Source organism: Schistocerca cancellata, chromosome 9 (assembly GCF_023864275.1).
Source record: "Schistocerca cancellata isolate TAMUIC-IGC-003103 chromosome 9, iqSchCanc2.1, whole genome shotgun sequence".
Lineage (NCBI taxonomy): Eukaryota > Metazoa > Arthropoda > Insecta > Orthoptera > Acrididae > Schistocerca > Schistocerca cancellata.
Window position 1 is genome coordinate 503922092 of NC_064634.1, and position 19800 is coordinate 503941891.

At 40.5% G+C, this 19800-nt stretch overlaps 1 protein-coding gene across 1 annotated transcript in view; it reads left to right on the plus strand.

Annotated features, from left to right (window-relative positions):
* Positions 1–19800, plus strand: part of LOC126100252 (serine/threonine-protein kinase SIK3-like) — a 541515-nt gene that overhangs the window by 443692 nt on the left and 78023 nt on the right. The window contains exons 11-13 of the mRNA XM_049910836.1: positions 488–665; positions 9249–9361; positions 19212–19342. Of these exons, the coding sequence (XP_049766793.1) occupies positions 488–665; positions 9249–9361; positions 19212–19342 (422 nt within the window). The remainder of the gene's footprint in view (positions 1–487; positions 666–9248; positions 9362–19211; positions 19343–19800) is intronic.

The window sequence follows — 19800 nt, forward strand, 5'->3', positions numbered from 1 at the left end:
GAATACGTAATACAGATTATCAAACTTATTCGGTGTGGTAGGTATTGAGAAATAAGAAGATTCAGTTACCCATAATGAAATGGAGGGCAGCGTGAAACCAGTTGAAAGACTAATGACTGTTGCTGTTTCTGCTTTAAGGCACTGTAATTTAAAAGTTTCACTTATTTTTGTGTATTCATAACTGTACAAAGTGGAAGAAAATTTTTGGTGGCCAATATGTAACAGGATTCACTGATTTATGTGTGACTATTTCTGTGATAAAGATGTGTAAAGTTAGTCGTTATTTATTGTACCAGTATCACATGAGGCTATAGCCACAACAACTGCTATATTGTAGAGTTCTGAATATTATTGCTGTAATATCACATGTGATGTATTACGTCGCACGTGACATATTTCTGTATCCGAGAATGCCTCAAAAGAAGTTTCGGAGACGTGATTCTCGGCCAGAGATTTGTGTGACAGTGTGCGGTACACATCTTTGCAGGTGCTGGAGGCGCACTACATCGGACTGGACGCAGGTGCAGGTGGTGCCGTGCAGCAGCTCAACATCCTGCCCAACACGAACCTGCCACTGAACATTCCGCTCGTGCAGCACCAGCCGCCGCAGAACTTCAGCATCAAGGACCAGCACCTGCTGAAGCCTCCCACTGTCATGGGGGCCAGTGAGTGTACTGTCGCTTCTCACATCTTGTTAAACTTCTTTATTCTTAGCTGTGCTTGCAACTACTTGTTGTGGGTGTTTCAAGTCTTTATTAAGGTTGCTCATGTTAATGCTTGTTGGACATACATTATTATGGAGATAAATTACTGCCTGAGACTTTGATTTGTTTTGTGGTCATCACCCTTCTGGCTTGCCACAACTTCACCTCCTGTGTAATCCTCTTTTTCTCGTGGTAGCAACTGCACCTGACATCCTGAATTATTTGTTGTGTATATTCCAAGCTCTGTCTTCCACTACAGTTTTTACCCTCTACAGGTCTGAATAGAACCACGTAAGTTATTCCCCGGTGTCTTAAAACATGCCCTATTGTCCAATCCCTTCTTTTTGTCAGTGTTATCTGTACATTCCTTCCCTTGCCAAGTCTGAGGTGATGCTCCTTATTCCTTATCTTCACCAGTCTACCTAATTTTCAATAACCTGCTGGGGCAGCACATCTCAAACACTTTGATTATCTTCTTTTCCAGATTTCCCATAGTCCGTGATTCCCTTCCACACAATGCTGTGTTCCAAACATACATTTCAGTTACTCCTCATTACTTTCCTTTCTTTAGTGTACCTCCAACCCACATTTTATGCCCATTAGACGGTTCATTTAATTCATTCTTCACTTTCCCTGTGGCTTTTAATGCCTCTCCTCAACTTTTCTTTTATTTCTACTGTTGGTTCTAAATTATTAGAAAGTACTTTGATTTAGATCAAGCTGGAAACCTCATCATATGTACAGCACAATTAGCACCCACAGCACTGTACCTATCCTACATAACAGGCTATAGAAAATGGACAGATTTTTCAATAACCAGATAAATTCTAATGTTTCATTTTGACAGATTTCACATGCTTCAATAAATAGGCTTAAAGTATAACACCATAACTCACAACTCTGTTTCTGAAACTATTAAAGATCCATCTACTGGAAGAAGAAACAGACAGTATGTTTGTAAATATATGTGCAACGTTTTTGCACACTCAGGAAGTTGATAATGGTGTGTTATTGACTGAACAGTCGAGTTGTCATTTCTGTTTTTATGGACATTATTTTGACATCTGACCCATTTATCTTCTTGAGGTTCTGTGAGTTGTGTTATTTTATATTCTTGCTACAAGGAATCCGAGCAGTCTGGCTATAGTACAAGCAGTGAGTACGCATTACGACACTACTCGCAACATCTGAAGAAGATGACTGAGTTGCTTATCAAAATATCATGCAGAAAAATAGAAATACACTGTTAATGTTTCATACTAACTGTTCAACTAGCTTGTATTCTTTCTCTGCATAGTAAAGCTCGAAACAAAGTTCCATACATAGAGATGATAATTCTTGACAAAATCCTTGGTAGTTATGAATAAACTATAAATTACTAATTAATCGAGGACAAATATTACAACTCGGCAGGGAATTAGCATTCCTGTGATGAATAGTTCTCAAATTTCACAAAATACACACCAAAAAAAAGGTAGCAGAGGAATGCATGATTTCAGCTGGTGGTGGCATTAAAAAATTCAACACTCAGTGATGTTTCTATTAATTTTTACTTTGTGTATTTGTAGTTCTTACAGTGTGGGGGTGTTTCTTCCAGGTATCAGTATTCCAACATCTTTCTTTGGTTAAAAGAACCTTTGTACAGTCCAGCAATAAACTCATGTAATCGATATACATGACATTTTTCTGAAAATTTCATTGCTAAGAACAGACGGCTGTACATCAGCTACTCCCAATTCCATCTTTCATGTCAGCTGGTGTATTTCAGTAATCAGCATCTCATCAGGTACTAGTTATTTTGGTGGACTGCTTTTATTCATTTCCTATGGTGGAAAATAATATTTTAGACCTTGTAGCTACAAACAGGCCTAACCCTATCAACAGTGTCAATGTAGAGGAAAGGATCAGTGATTGTGAAGTCATCACAGTGATATTGGTTACTAAAGTTAATAAATCCTAATTACAGAGTGAATGGGCATCAGGGTTTATAAAGAGACATAGACAGTTGTTTCTCCGTCACTCCATTTGCGAGTGGAACATGAAAGTGAATGACTAACAGTGGTACAAAGCACCTTCCACCATGCACCATATGATGGCTTGTGGAGTTTGTATGTAGATGTGGGTGTAGAAAGTGTAATGTCATTTGAAAACCTAATAGTAACATATTTTTACCATCTGGCAAGTGATTTTAGGATTCCAGACTTCCTGACTTTACCAGATGGATTTAATTTGTGAGTTAATTGTACGGCCAGTTTGTTAATTTTATAAAAACTTACATTTATTTTTATACTGCACTAATTTTGTATATTTGATATGTGAGACTATTGGTAGTTGTTAAAGTGTGCTGTGGAGCTGATTGCAATTGTTCAAATTCCCTCTGTGATCAAATGCAATAAATATTTTACTTGACATATGAGAGATGGTTTAAACAGGTAATCAGTCATTGATAAAGTTTTCTACATACAAGGTATATTCTGAAAATAATGGCAATTTTTAGTTTTTGGAAAGACTTTCATTTATATCTCTATATCAGTGTTACTCCCAATATTATGAAAAGGACAGACTGGAACTCACAATAAAGATGAAACATTGAGTTGCAGAGAGGCACACAAAAAGACTGTTAAACATGAGCCTTTGGCCAAAGCCTTCTTCAGAAAAGAGAACACACATACATTTTCACACAAGTAAGCACCCATCTTGCAATCTTGCACACATGGCCAGTATCTTTGGTTGCTAAGAGCAGACTGCAGCTTATGTGTCAAATTAAAGCAGCAGTCTGGAGGGGGCAAAGAAGGGGCAGGGTTAGCAAGACACAGATGACAGAAGATGAGAACACTGACTGGGAGTGCGTACAGTGATTAGTGGCAGCAGAATGAGGCTGCCAGATGCAGTGTCAGGAAGGTGTGAGGGAGGGAGAAACGTGGGAGGGTAGGGAATTGGGAGCAGAAAAGGAGAGGAGCAGAGAAGGGGAAAAAGATCAGTGGGCGCATTGGCGGAGAGTGGCTTTCAATGAGGGTGGAAGGACATGAATTGGGAGGAGGTGATACAATAGAGGGGGCAGAATCTGTTGGGTGGAGGTCAGGGGACAGTAGGTTACTGTACGATGAGACCAGGATAATTTTGGGAGCAGGGAACATGTTGTAACAAAAATGCCAGTCTGCGTAGTTCAGAAAAATAGGATGGTAGAGGGGAGGATCCAGATGGCCCGGGTTATGAAGCAGCTATTGAAATTAAGCATGTTACATTAAGCTGCATGTCGTTCCACAGGATTTGCCACTTTGTTCTTGGCCAAAATGTGGTGGTGGTGACCATTGATTCTGGTAGATGGCTGGTTGGTAGTCATACCAATATAAAAAGTTGTGCAATTATTGTAGCAGAGATGATATGTGATATGGCTGCTTTCACTGGTGACCTGGCTCTGATGGGGTAGTATGAGATTGTGACAGAACTGGAATAAGGAGTACTGTATGGGTGGGTTGGCCAGGTCTTTCAGCTGGGTCTTCCACAGGGATATGACGCCTGTGGCAGGGGTTGTGATTGGGAGTGGCATTGGAATGGAGTAGGATGTTGTTGAGGTTGGGTAGGTGATGGAACCTCTCTTTAGGAGGAGTGGAAGGATTTTGTGTAGGATATTCCTCACTTCGGGGCATCATGATAGATAACCAAAGCCTTGACGAAGGTTATGGTTCAGTTGCTCCACTCAGGGATGGTAACTGATAATGAAGTGGGGACGCCTTCCTAGATGTCTGTTGTGATAGTGGGACAATTTGGTGAGTGTGTGGATGTGGCACGGGAAATCTCTTTGCCGGCTAGGACTGGGGATAGTGTCTGCCTGTGAAGACCTTTGTGAGACCTTCAGCATACTGGGCAGGGGAATTCTTGTCATTACATATACACCAACCGGGAGTGACTAAAATGTAGGAGAGGAATATTTTAGTATGAAAGGGATGGAAACTGTTGAAATGCAAGTAGTATTGGTGGTTGGTGGTTTCAATGTGGACAGAGGTGTGGATGGAACCCTCAGAGGGAGGAAGTCATCATCCAAAAAGGTGGCATGCTGGCTTGAGAAGAACTGAGAGAAATGGTAAGAGAGAAGGTGTTGAGGACATGAAGAAATGGGGATATGGTGTCCTGGCCCTGAGCCCAGATCTTGAAGATATCTTCAGTGAACCGGAATCAGACCCAGGGTTTTGGAGGCTTGGAAGGTTTTCTCTAGATGGCCCATAAAGAGGTTGGCATAGGAGGGTGTCATGCAGAGAGTCCGTGATGGTGCCACGGATTTGTTTGTATAACTGCTCATCGAAGGAGAAGTAGCTATGTGTTAGGATAAAGGTAGTAAGGGGAACGAGGAATGAGGTAGTGAGTTTGGAGTCTGCTCCCTCAACCAGTATGCTGAAGTTTTTACAAAGACCTTCACACAGAGTGAGGTGGCGCAGTGATTAGTACATTGGACTCACATTTGGGAGAACGACGGGTCATACACGTGCCCAGCCATTCTGATTTCCTTAAGTCACTTCAGGCAAATGCCGGGATGGTTCCTTTGAAAGGGCACGGCTGACTTCCTTACCCATCATTGCCTCATCCGATTGGACTGATGAACTCGCTGTTTAGTCCCCTCTCCCCAACCAACCAAGCAATCAAAACTTTCACAGGCAGCCACTATCTCCCAGATCTAGTCCACAAACATTTCCTGTGCCACATCCCAACAGACCCCCAGTCCTCCCACTGTCCCCAACAGTTGGGTACAAAGGAGTGTCCTCTTTGTCACCCAATACCAGCTCGGACTGAAATATTTGAACCATAACCTTTGTCAGGGGTCTAATCAAAGTCCTGACAAGGATGTGGTTCAGATGCTTTGAAATGAGGGACATCCTACCCAAGATCCCTCCCACCACTCTTAAAGTTATTGTATTTGAGACCTTTCACAATCAATTGTAACTCTTAATTTCTGGAATGAAAGTATGTGCTTTCACAAACACCCCCCCCCCCCCCCCCCAAAAAAAAAAAAAAAAAAAAAAAATGTGAACTGCACAGAATGGACTTTATGTACTACTTTGTCCAAGAACAAATATTTCATTCTGTGGAGTATTGGACTTTACTTAAGTCGTACCTTATATAATTATAGATTTAAAACTGCCGTTTTGGAATACAAGAAACTGATTGTGTAATTTAGCCATTGATTTTGAGCCAACTGTTTTGTTCCTTGAGTAGTTGGATTTGGTTGTGTAAACAGGCTTTAGCATAGCTCCAAATTTACTTCTTATTTGGGAACATCTGATTGAAGTGTATGTTTCCAATTATTTTAACACCTTAACATTTTTTATATGTGAAAACTGCTTTAACTGACACCAGCAAGAATACATTCCATCTCGCAAAGATACATCTTCCAGGCATGTTGATTAATCTTTGAAGGTCCTTACCTAAGAACTGAAACATTTTTGAAGAAGATGTGAATTTGAAATCTATTTTGGCACAACAAAAAATACTATCAAAATGCGAGTAGACAGATTTAAGTTTTTCATTTATTACAATCTCAATTTTGATAAGAACAGTCATAGTGACTGCTATGGAACGTAACTTAGTTCGTGATACCTTAGAAAGTCCAACGGAAATAATCAATCAAAAGATTTTGTTGCATAAGTAGTAACAATGGCATATTATTGATAAACAGTCATTCCTGTATCTTCATTACACTCCATTTTGTGTGAAATAATCTTGATAGTTACGAAAGTCAACTAAACTCTCTGACAACAAATCTAAATGAGCCATTTCCTGAAACATGCGTGCATCATTTAAAATGAAAGCTGCAGCTTGCAGTGCGAAACACTGAAATTAAAGTATCACAACATCATAATGTCGGTGGTAAAAAGTGTGTACTCATGCAGACAGTGAATTTAAAATGTAAGTAACACTGCAGGAGAAATCTAATTTATCGAAGACAATTAAAAAACTCAGAAGTAGGAGGGGGAAGAGTTGAAAGGCAATTTATTGTTGGGAAACAATCAGACTAGTAGGAGCACATAAAATTTGTCCAAAATTCTATTTTTACCTGGAAAGCAGGAATTTTTTTCATCAGTACCAAATACATTTACTCATTTGGATCAAAATATCAAATTAAGTTCATCAAACTGTGTCTCTCTTGTGGCACACAGCAGCCTACAGTGTTTATTGTGCTTGGCCACTTTCAGATACGCAGCCCACAGATTCTACGGGCTTTGTACTAAATGCGTTTCTGAGTTGAGTGAGTGGGATGTAGAAGCAGGGTTACTGGCAAGCTCATGGCATGCCACCAACTGGAGCTTTATTGCTTATTGTGAGAAGAAGGAAAAAAAGGATACTTACAGAATGTCATTGTTTTTTAACATTATGCTGTATGGCAGAACTGACACTGGAAGCACCAGCACAAGCTTTTGTACTCTGGCTGGAGGTGTAAGTTGTGAGAGGGCTACTGGGACCAATGTTTTTACCAATTCCTGGGACATCACACAAGGATTCCATGAAACTTGCATGTAGTTACTGACAACATGGAAGAATGCAGGTAAAAAATAAATAAATAAAAATTAAAATCCATATGAAATTAACAATTAATTCCTGCTTCCAATTACTAATTTGGATAGTCATTACAAAGACAACACTTCCAGTGGAGAAGGCTGTATTTATCAGAGAACAGATGACAATTCTGCAAACGGCAAACTCGACATGAAAGAAATATTGTATGGGGCATGGCAAGTACATATAAAATTCCTCTTTTACATACTGAGGTCAGGTGATTCTCTTGAAGAAAGATAAGAACCCATATTTTAGAGCTGAGGGACAATGTGGATTCTTTCTTTTCAGATCACAGTTTCAAATTGAATGACTGGGTGTTTGATAAAAATTAAATGCTTCCAATTCCCTTTTGAATTTTGTTTTTATGCAGATGGATGAACTTAATTTGACAATGAAATGAAGAAAATGAGGAAATGTATTTGCTACTGATGGAAAAATTCCTGCTTTCCAGAAGAAAATAGAATTTTGGAAAGTTTATATGCCTCCTACTGCTCTGATTGCTTCCCAATAATAAGTGGCAGGTTGGAAGAAGAGGGGGTTGGAATAAAGGATACCTTTGCTGAAGAAGTTATTCAGTACCTGAAAAGTTTGAATGAAGTTTCTAAACCATATTTTACAAATGAAAAGCAGATTAAATATCAAAATGAGTTGTGGATTAAAAGCCCCTTTTTGTCAGTGTTTGACCATGTCAGCAAGGATATTAAACTTTTATTGGATTGGCATGTGATAAAGGACTCGAAAAGATTGTAAGTAATACTGTTAGCTGAATTCTGGGGCAGTTTAAAAATAAATATCTTAAATTGTTGCAAAAGACCATGTTTGTACTTTTACTGTTTGCAACTGCATATATGTTCTTAACAGGGTTCTCAGCTTGTCTGTTGACAAAAAATAAATATTGCCACAGACTAAATGCCAAACCAGTCATGAGAATCCAACTTTCATCTGTAAAGCCTAATATTAAGTTTTCCTAATAAGAACCAGTAATTCTTCAAGTCATTACAGTTTAAATTTAATAGTGCCATTTTATCATGTTATTTTAAATTTGAGTTAATTTTGAAATTACTTTTTGGTTAAAATATTTGAAGTAATTGTCATTTTTGTTGAAAATAATCCATTTGCAGAATTTTCCATGTAAAATATACTGTAGATCAAATCTGGAGTTCCACAGTAAAAGTGGGCATTAAAAATGGGCTCCCTTTATAAGGAGATTAGGAAATGCCAGTACTGATGGTAAGTTTAATGCCACCAAAATGTGAAGCTCAGCGTTCCAATTTGCAACACTTTTATAATTGTAATTTGTCACAAACTTTCATCATAATTATGTGCTCAAAAGGAAATAGGTCCAGTAGTGTCAGTGAAGCCTCTCTATATATTTGCAAGTAGCAGCCACATGTTTCTTCCTGAAATTTATTGTGGAAATGCAAAATAGGTGAGTCGAAGCAGTTTAGTAGAGTAAAGATTTATCTCTAGCCCCAGACACCACCTGGTTTCAGTTAAACTGCAGCCACTCACTTTCTAGTCAAAAAAGGGCATGTCAGGTGCATGTTATGCGATCGAATTGAAGTCTGAAGCAACACACGTGTGTGGTTGCTACGTCCACCTCAACTGTCACCGTCCATGCCCAATTGCCAGGTGTAGCTGATTCTGAGTTAAATTACTCATCAAAGTGTTGTTATACCTGCATAAAAAATTTGTACACATTTTGCTTCAGCTCTTTTTTTAAGAATTTCTTTTGTTCAGAGGTGGAAGGTGTAGGTAATTTGGAACAGTTCAGGATGGCAGTCCTAGTTTAATGCATACATTTCTGATAAATTAATATGTGAGATATATCTCTGTAGTTCATATGTTATGGGATGTGCAGAAAACAGTTACTTGCAGCTATCCCAGTTGAAACAGTTTACTAGTGACAGTCAATTAGTGACAGTTAATTATAGATGAGTCACCAACTTTGTCAGCAGCAATTCTTTTACTCAGGTAAATTTGTGATTTTGGCAGTTGGCGGTTTCGGTCGACGAGCATCGGATGGGGGAGCGAACCTGCAGATGTTTTTCAGTCGTCAGATGGAAGGCGTGTGGAGCCAACCAGGCAGTCAGGAGCACCTCCAGCTTGTAAGTGTGGTCAGCTCTCCCAGAGTTGTTTCTGCTTCATTCTTGTGACTTAGTCTCTCTCTCTCTCTCTCTCTCTCTCCCTCTCTCTCTCTCCCCCCATCTCTCTATCTCTACCTACCTATCTGTGTATCTATCTACAATGTAGGAAAAAATGGATTGCTACTTACCTTAAAGAATACATACTAACATGCAGACAATTGAAAGATACTCACATAGAGCTTTTGGCCACAGCCTTCATCAGGAAAAGAGAAAAATACACATTATTCATATATACAAGCAGTCACACACCATGTTCTGGCCTAAGATGCTGGAGGCGGTGGTCATGTGTGCATGAGGTATGTTTACTTGTGTGTATGAATGCTGTGTATTTTTCTCTTTTGCTGATGAAGGCTGTTGCCAAAGGCTCTATGTAAGTGTCTTTTAATTGTGCCTGTCTGCAGCTTAAGGTGTCTTGTTTATGGTAAGTAGCAAACTATCTCTTCCTACATTGTTGCTATTCCTATCTGGAGTTTCCATTGTTTTATCTATCTATCTCTCTTTAATGTCAATAGTTTTGTCATCCAGACTGAAAAATCCTACAGTAGAATTAATAGCAGCCATGTATTATTTTAATGCCCACCCAGATAGCCGCACACACCATTCATACACACAAGCAAGCATACACAATGCACACACGACTGCCACCTCCAGCATCTCGGGCCAGAATGTCCAGAGGTGGCTGTCAGGATTCAGAGAGGCCTGCCCTGTATCAAAAATACCCAGCGGATTAACAGTGACGGGCATTGTGCCGATGAACCAGTATGTGATTTTTAGGCAGTTTGCCACATCTGACTAGATGAGTACCAGCTGGTATGCACATCCTGCCTCAGTTACGTGAATTGCAGACGTTTCAAAAAGTCACATGTTTCATATTGGAAGATGCACAAATTACCACAGGGGTGGGGGGGTCAGTGGTAGCAATAAGAGGGGCACGTGGACACCCTCTGCCACAAACATTCCCATACCTGCATTAACTTGCCAAAATGCCAAACCAGTGAAGATCTGGGATAGCACCAGGAGAAAGAATGTGGAGATTATGTTATTATAACACAGTGGTAGTCAGCTTGGCCTCGGTGGGTGTTCCACAAACATTCCCATACCTGCATTAACTTGCCACAATGCCAAACCTGTGAAGATCTGGGATAGCACCAGGAGAAAGAATGTGGAGATTATGTTATTATAACACAGTGGTAGTCAGCTTGGCCTCGGTGGGTGTTCCAGCTGTCGTGTTGGGCGGTAGGCAGTGGGGGTTTTAAAAACACTGTCATTAGGTTTTCATATACATGTGACATAATGTATATGGTAGGTAATACTTTATAAATTTTGTAAAGGAAATATACACATGACCATTACCAGTGGGTAGTTAGAAAATTCTGCTACTAACAATAACTATGGAAAGGACAGGTTGGTATTCACCATAATAATGACACATTGAGTTGCAGACAGGCACAACAAAAAGACTGATACACATTAAGCTTTCAGCCAAAGGAAATCATTCACACAAGCGAGCAGACCTCGCAACATGTGGCCGCTATCTCTGGCTGCTCAGGTTAGACTGAACATGAAACATGTCAAACTGAAGCAACAATCTGTAGTGGAGTGGGGAAGAGGGAAGTGTAGTAGGGTGCGGGTGGGGAAAGAGGAAACAGTGCTGCCTGGTGATGTGTGCAGGGACTAAAAGTGGCAAAATCGTGAGGCTGTGGGGAAAATAAAAAGGGGTGGGGGGTGGGGGGGAGATGAGTGGTGGCATTGGCACATTGGCAGGGAGCAGTGCACAGTGAGGTTAGGGGACATGAGTTGGGAGTAGATGATAGGACAGAAGGGGCAAAAATGTTTGGGTGGATGTTACAGAGACAGTAGGTTACCATAAGTTGAGGACCGGATGATTTTAGGAATTGCTAAAACGGAGTCCTATATCTCTGTTCCTTATATGTTGCCTATACTATGGAATCCTCCCAAGCAGCCCAACATAAATGCTCCTTTCTGTGGATCCCAACCCTCCTTTCACAATTACCTTCACCTTTTCAGTTTCTGTCAGTCCCTGACACGCTTACAAATCTGGCACTGCAAAAACACATCTCCATGGCTCATACATCCCAGGACCACCTCTGCTCCCTCCACAAGATACTTTAAGTGTGCAATTACTACTACATACATCATGTCTCTGAAATTGGATCCCTTGCATTCCAGCATCTGGAAGAGCACTCAACACACCACCTACATACGTTATCCAATCTACTGACATCCTGCTGCCATCTTGGTGCATGACTATCCAGCTTCTGACCTACCCACAGTGTTCCTCCTCACCAACGCTCAACAGCACTCAGATCCTACCTAGCACATCTTTTCAGCTTGCCACATCTGCCAAAGCTCTCTTCCAAAACACCACTAAATCCAGAGCCAAAACAATCCCCCAACACTGTTATTACCCTTTCCACAAAATCCTTCAGCTCCACAGAAGTTTCAGTTCTACTCAAAGGCCTCACAGCCTCACCTTCAGACATACAGCCAAAAAAATTTAACCATGTTGAAATTGTCAAAAACCTACACTCCTTCTGATCACTGTAGTGGGAACACTTCTTTGCCACCAACACCTGCAACCAAATCCTAACATTGAACCCTGCCTCTCCCAGTTGAAACTAACATCCAACCATGATCCTCCCACCCTTCCACCTAATCAGCCCCCATTTACCTTCGAGGAATTTCCTTCCTCCAACTTGGCATCACCATTCTTCCCTAGGTCTCTTCCTAAATACACCAACCTTTCAGCAGAAGACACGGCAGCAATACATAGCCTCAGAACAGATCCTGACCTAATGATCCAACCTGCTGGCAAAGGTTCCACTACTTTTGTCATGAATCTCAGTGACTACCTGGCAGAAGGCCTTTGCCAATTGTCTAACTCCTCCACCTATAAACTCAGTGACAGTGGTCCATTCCAGAAGTCCATTATAACCTCCAATCCCTGCTTAAAGCGTTAGGCCCTTGTCAGAGTCTCTTGTTTGAATCTTTTTCCATTCTCATCCTTATCACACCCAACACACCCACCTTCTGCATTCTCCCCAAAATCCACAAACTCAACGGTCCTGGACACCCCATTGTAGCTATTTATTATGCTCCTGCAGGAAGAATTTTGGCCTTCATTGACCAACATTTCCAAACTATTGCCCAGAATCTAGCCTCCTGCATCAAAGATACCAACCACTTCCTTCACCGAGTGTTCACTGTTCCCACCCCTTTACTTCCTGAATCCCTACTTGTCCCTGATGTTGCATCTTCCCTGGGCACCAGCATCCCTCTTGCACCATGGTCTTGTCACTATTGAACACTACTTCTCGTACCATCTTTCCGACTCTAAACCTACTACCACATTCATCATAACACCTTGCTAACTATATTTCTAACACACAACTACTACTCCTTTGAAGGGAGGGTATATAAACAAATTTGTGGCACATCCATGGACATATGCACGGCACTCTTCTATACCAGCTTCTTTATGGGCCATCTGTAAGAAACCTTCCTAGTCTCCCAAAACCCCAAATACCTGATGTGGTTCACATTCATTGATGATATCTTCATGATCTGGATTCAGGGCCAGGTGCTCTATCCTCATTCTTTGACAACCTCAACATTTTCTCTCCCATCCACTTCACTTGTTTCTTATCAGCCCATCATGCCTCTTCCTAGATGTTGACCTCCTCCTCTGTGAGGGCTCCATCCATGCCTTTGTGCACATCAAATACAACAACCTGCATTTCAACAACAAAAAAAAAAAAGGTTCAAATGGCTCTGAGCACTATGGGACTGAACTTATGAGGTCACCAGTCCCCTAGAACTTAGAACTACTTAAACATAACTAACCTAAGGACATCACACACATCCATCCCTGAGGCAGGATTCGAACCTGTGACCGTAGCGGTCGTGCGGTTCCAGACTGTAGCGCCTAGAACCGCTCGGCCACCCCGGCTGGCGCATTTCAACACTTCTCGTCTCTTCCACACCAAAGTACTCTCTCCCATATAGCCTGGCCACCCAGGGACACTGTATCTGCAGTGACAACAGCTCCCTTACCCGGCATGCTGTGATTTTAACAAAGGCCCTCACAGACACACACTATCACCCAGACCTAGTCCACAACATATTTCCTCTACCATATCTCCACACACACACCAAATAGTCCCGCTATCCCCAAGAACCAGCTACAAAGAAGAACCCTGCTCACCATCCCAGACTGGAACAACTGAACCACAAATCTTCATCAGAGCTTTGATTATCTATCATCATGTCTTAATGTGAGGAACTTCCTGTGCAAGATCTTTCCCACCCCTCCTAAAGTGGTGCTCCATTGCCCATCCAACCTCCACATCACCATAGTCCATCCCTAAGTCACTCCCAATCCCAACTGCTTGCCACAGGGATCATATCCCCGTAGAAGATCCAGTTGTGAGACCTGCCCAATCCACCCACCCAGTACTTTCTATTCCAGTCCTGTCTCAGGTATATCGTACCCCATCAGAGACCAGGCATCTGTGAAAGCAGGCACAATCCGTGTTGCAACCATTGCTCAGCTTTTCATGTTGGTATGACTACCAATCACCTTTCCAACTGATCAGTGGCCACCCTCAAACTGTGGCCAATAGCAAAGTGGACCACCCTGTTGCACAACATGCAGCGGAACATAAAATGCTTGATTTGAATTGCTGCTTCACACCCCAGGCCAACTGGATCCTTCCCTCCACCACAAGCTTTTCTGAACTGCACAGATGGAAGCTATTCTTCTCCCAAAATCATCCTGGCCTTAACCTACAGTAACTTACTGTCGTCAAACACTTTACCCAACAGTTTCTACCCCTTCTCTCCTATCACCTCCTCCCAACACAAGTCCACTCACTCATTGTGCACTGCTCTCTGTCAATGCACCCACCAATCTTTTCCCTCTTTTCCTTTCCCGCAACCTCCCTGAGCTCCACCAGGTAGCCTTGTCTGCCACCTCAAGCCCTGCATGCTCTGCCAGGTAGCACTGTTTTCTCTTTCCCCACCTGTACTCTGCTATTCCCATCCCCTTACTGGCCCACTATGGATTGTTGTTCCCATTAGACACTTCTGAATTTCAGTCTCACCTGAGCGGTCAGAGATAGTGGCCAGGGGTGGGCGAGGTGTGTGCATTTGTGTGAATGAGTGCGTGGTTTTTTCGTGAAGGATTTGGCCGAAAGCTTGATGTGTAACTGTCTTTTTGTTGTACCTGTTTGCAACTGAATGTATCATCTTTATGGTGAGCCGTAATCCCCCTCCCCCAGAGTTGCTGGATTTGGAAGCAGGTAATCCCTTCAATGGTCCTAACAGTGCAAAATCTAATTTGTAGAGGGCAACATATTGCAGGTATTGTTGAATGGTCTCAACATGAGTTGGACTTTCTAGCTTGATTTTCTGGGAGAAAAAATGTTATACTTCATGTTTGTAGGGGTGGGCTCTCTCCCCTATGAAAATGATAATAGTCAGTGAGGTTTCTCTGTGAACCCCGACTATCTGTCTGAGAATATGAAAGATGAGTCAACTGTCTCACATTGTTAAGTCTGTGATAGTGTCATGCAACAGTGTTGGATAATGAATGTAGCCCTAAGAAATCCCTTCTTCTCAGTGTTAGAAATACACATTAGAGACAAAGTGTGTCATCATCAAACACAGTCTATTGTGGTGCAGGAGGCAAGGGGAAAGAAGAGTAGGATACTACTCAAAGTAAAAGAGGAAAAACATATCAAAATGACCAGAAAGGAGCTGAAGAAATCAAAGGAAAAAATCAAAGTTTTGAATTGATAGAAAATTAGAAATTTGGTGATTAATTTCTGCATATAATTTCACAGAAAAGAGTATAAAACATTAGAGAACTCTACATGTGAAATTACATTACTATAATAATTCTTATGATCAGGCAATGTATGATACATTTACTGTTTTCTGTAACAGTTATAGTGATAGACCGGTCACCAAGGAAGAAATGTGGTGTGGTTTGTGTCTGCTCAGAGTTTTCAGAGTGCGAAATTTTATTTATTTTGTTAAAAGTTTGCTGAAATACAGGAGCTATTATTTTTATGGTCTGGTTAGAGAACATTAAAGATGAGTTTTATCAATTCATTTAGCAGTACATAAAGGTATTATGAATACCTCAGAATACAAGTCCCTATTTGTGATTACAGAATTATGAATAACATGGCATTATGCGAATTCTTTTGTATTGACTCCAGACTGAATTTAAAGAACCTCATTGTTAAAATAATGTGGACTGCATTTGAAATATGAGTTTTCTCAACTGAAACAAGTTTCTAATGACACATTTTAAATTTATCAGCAGCAACAGTGATTGAACATTACATATACATGCAGAGTCCATAAGCCGCCATGCAGTGCATGGCAGAGAGTAAGGCTATGGGCCTACTTTGTACTACTCGTAGTTATTCCCTTTCCTACTCCATTCACATATGGTGTGAGGGAAAGATGTTTGTCTGTATGCTTTCATATTAGCCCATATTTCTCTTAACCTGTCTTTGCTGTCTTTACATGGAATATATGTTGGTGGCGGTAGGATTGTTCTGCAGTCTGTTGCAAATGCTGGTTCTCTGAACCTCCTTAATAGTGTTTCACAAAAAGAACATCATCTTTCCTCTAGGGATGGCCATTTGAGCTCATGGAGCATTTCTGCAGTACCTGCTTTTGATCAAGCCTACTGGTATGAAATTTAGCAATGTGTTTTACAGCAACAAAAAACCCAACTGTTTTGTGTTCATCTCATTTTCATTCGTAGCTGAACTTGGAATAATTATTACTAAGTGACGTGGCAACACAAAGAAAATTATTTGCAGTCATGAAAAGGAAAAGGAAGAATACTTGTTGTCATACATAACAAATCTAATTCAAGGAAATATGGAATTTCAACCTGGAAAACCCTGAACATCTGAGGGAAATCTTTGGGTGAAACAGTCAGCACCCTGGTTATGAAATATAGGCTTTGCATTTGTTATACAGTTCTTTCTTTGTAGAACATTTAGTAATCATAAAATATTGTCATAGTTTTCATATGTCATTAATTCCATATGTTATTTCTTCAAGTATGCAAGGACACAGTTATATAATATTACTGTAAATGTAACCTGTTCAAACCATGCAATCCAAAAAGTAGAAGCTGTTCCATTTCTTGAGACTACAGGTTGAACACAACCTGAATTGGAAAACCCATATCTCCAACTTAATGAAGCACCTGTCTTCAGCTACATTTTAGCAGTAGGTCATGTTTACTGATACATTTTAAAATGCGGGCACTAGTATATTCTGCCTGTTTCCTGTCTGTAGAGAGCTACACAACCCATTTCTCAGCAAAACACACACACACACACACACACACACACACACACACACACACTCCCTCTCCCATCTCCTCCCTCCCTCTCCCATCTTCTCCTTCCCTCCCTCTCCCATCTTCTCCTTCCCTCCCTCCCCCCTCTCCTCCCCTTCCCCCCTGCCCTGCCCCACCCATCCACAAACAAATTGCCATGACTATATTGTAAAATTTTAAAAAGGGTGATAAACAAATCCAGGAGCTTGTATATTAAGTCTGAAATTTATAAATACAAGAACAAAATAAAAACAGTTTGGAATGTTGTAAAGAGAGAGTGTGGCAAGAGTAACAAGAATGTTAATACTGTAGAGTTAAGATGGAATGATGAGATTATTCAGAATCCTGTAACAGTATCCAACATATTAAACAATCACTTCTTAACTGCTTAAATGCTGCTATGCGTTTATTACAAAGAGCTAATCCCTACACATATGACTCAATTTGTATGGCCCCTGTCACTATTACTGAAGTTAAAAACACCATCAAGGCCTTAAAAAAATAAAAATTCCACAGGTTTTGACAACATTTCATTTAAAATTCTAAAGCATTGTAGTGACCACATATGTCAAGTCCTGTGTCACATTTGTAAGGAGTCTATGCAGCAAGGTGCTGTCCCAGAGAGATTAAAGCTTGCAATTGTGAAACCACTTTTCAAGAAGGGTGGCAAAACCAATTTATCTAACTATCATCTAGAATCACTACTAAGTAATTTCTCAAAAGTGTTGGAGAAACTAACGTTTAACATCCACAGCATACTCAACAAAAACCAGTTTGGTTTCCAGAAAGGTAGATCAACTGAGCAGGCTATTTTTCTCTCACAAATGAAATTTTAGAGTCAGTAAATAATAAAATGTCATCTATTGGAATCTTCTGTGACTTGTCAGAGGCCTTTGACTGTGTAGACCACAACATTCACTTGCAGAAGGCTAATTCTTATGGCTTGAGAGGTAGCATTGGTAGGTGGATTGAATCATATGTACAAAACAGAAAACAGAAGGCGATAATTAATGGTGCTGATGACAGTGCTTTCTCATCTGATTGGGGCACATTAAAGTGTGGAGTGCCTCAAGGGTCCATTTTGGTACCTTGGTTTTTTCTTATCTTCATCAACGATCTCCCGCTTTGTACAGACACAGAGTGTAAATTTACTCTTTTTGCTTATGGTACCACTATTCTGCTTGAAAGTCAAACTAAAAATGACCTAGAAAATAAATATTATGTTGTTTGAACACACAACTGTCTCGGAAGATCATGGTGTTGTGGAATATTCACGATTACGACATTTGTACATGTGAGTTTTTTCAGACACTGTTCAAGATCACATGTAACACTTACCATTTCATTTTTGTAGATGTCATTTGAGCCTTCCAGAAGCACAACAAAGTCTTTTTTTGTGTAGATTTTTCAACTCTGCAGATGCAGTCATCTTCTGGTTTCACTATTCCACATGAATTCATATTAGTCTTTTTTCGTTTTAGTTTATTTGCAAGTTCACGACTATGGCTGTCTGAAAGCACAAAAAGTTTACCACTGTTTCAGTTCATAGTTTGGGAATCATTTTATATTGTTGTACTAAACACTTCAGCACAACTTTCGGTCAGCGAATTTGCATTGACCACATTTGTGCTTGATTTCTTGTTTATTGCACCAATAAATGTTCTTGTCCTCCCTTGTTCACACAGTCCCTTTTCTTTTTATACGGTTTGTGAGAACTGCATACTACAGACCCAGACCCTGTGGTAGAAAGTACTCGAAAGAAGTTTTTGTGCTGAAAACTTAAGTTACTTTCACAGTGTTTTCGATTTTGAACTTTTTCCTTGCTGCTATAGCGCTTCACTTTTGTGCACTTTCACATTAGTGTTGAACTATTGTGCAGACATTTTAGCACATTCAGTTCCCCTCTCTTTTTTTTTTTTCCCACACGTGCTTAAATTTTTGCCCTAGCTGCCATGTTCATAAATCTGCTTACTCACCTGAGCTTTGTTCAACTTTTCAGTGCTAAGAATATTGTTTTAAAGTCATTATAATATCACACATGCCAAGAAATTTTCTGGCAGTAAATATGCAATTTTGAGTGCTCTTGTCAAATTGTACTAATTTTATATATTTCTGTCATCAGAATTTATGAAGATGACATCTTTTGTTTCAGTTTCCAGCAGACTCAATGCAACTTGAGGTTAGCCCTTCAGTTAACCCATAATGGTTTATTTCAATGCCTTCCATGGGCACTGACTTTGAGGGAAGGAGCTGGGACAGTGGATCTGACACATTTTGTTCATTCCAGAATGGTGTTAATATTTGCTGATGCTTTACATAAAAACTGTGCTGCTTGATAATTAATGTGTAATAGGAAGTAACGTTCAAGTTATGCCATCTGCCTTTTAAATTTTGCAACTCCATAATACATTTCTGTTTCAGCTGCAGCCAGGAAGTCCTACTCTCTCCCAGCGTTCACAGCCCATTGCTGCTGCTAATGGCAGCCCGGAGGGCATCCATATGTCGGACAGTCTTCCCACTGAGGACCTGCCTGACGCACATGATGTGGCGAGGTCAGTTGTTGTTATTGTTGTTGTCGGGTACACTGTGAATTACTATGTCCCTCCCTCCGTGTGTGTGTGTGTGTGTGTGTGTGTGTGTGTGTGTGTGTGTGTGTGCGTGCTTGTTTTTCATCTCCCGAGCTTTGCTCATATTTTCAGTGCTAAGAATACAAGCATTTGTGGAAACCTGAAAGGTTTATACATTGACAGTGCATACAAAGTTTAGTATGGAACAACTAAAAATGTGTGGATGTAACAGTAAATGCTCAAAATTTTGATCACTTGCAAGTCAAGTAACGTACTTCTGAAATTATTCCTGGATCACTGGACTGTTCTGAATGCACTGAGTGTGAGGTATTCATTACAGTGCTTGCAACTGCCTGAAGAGTTGATAGAAATGAATATTAGGCTCTCACCAAAGAATCAAGTATGTTGTTGTTGTTGTTGTTGTGGTCTTCAGTCCTGAGACT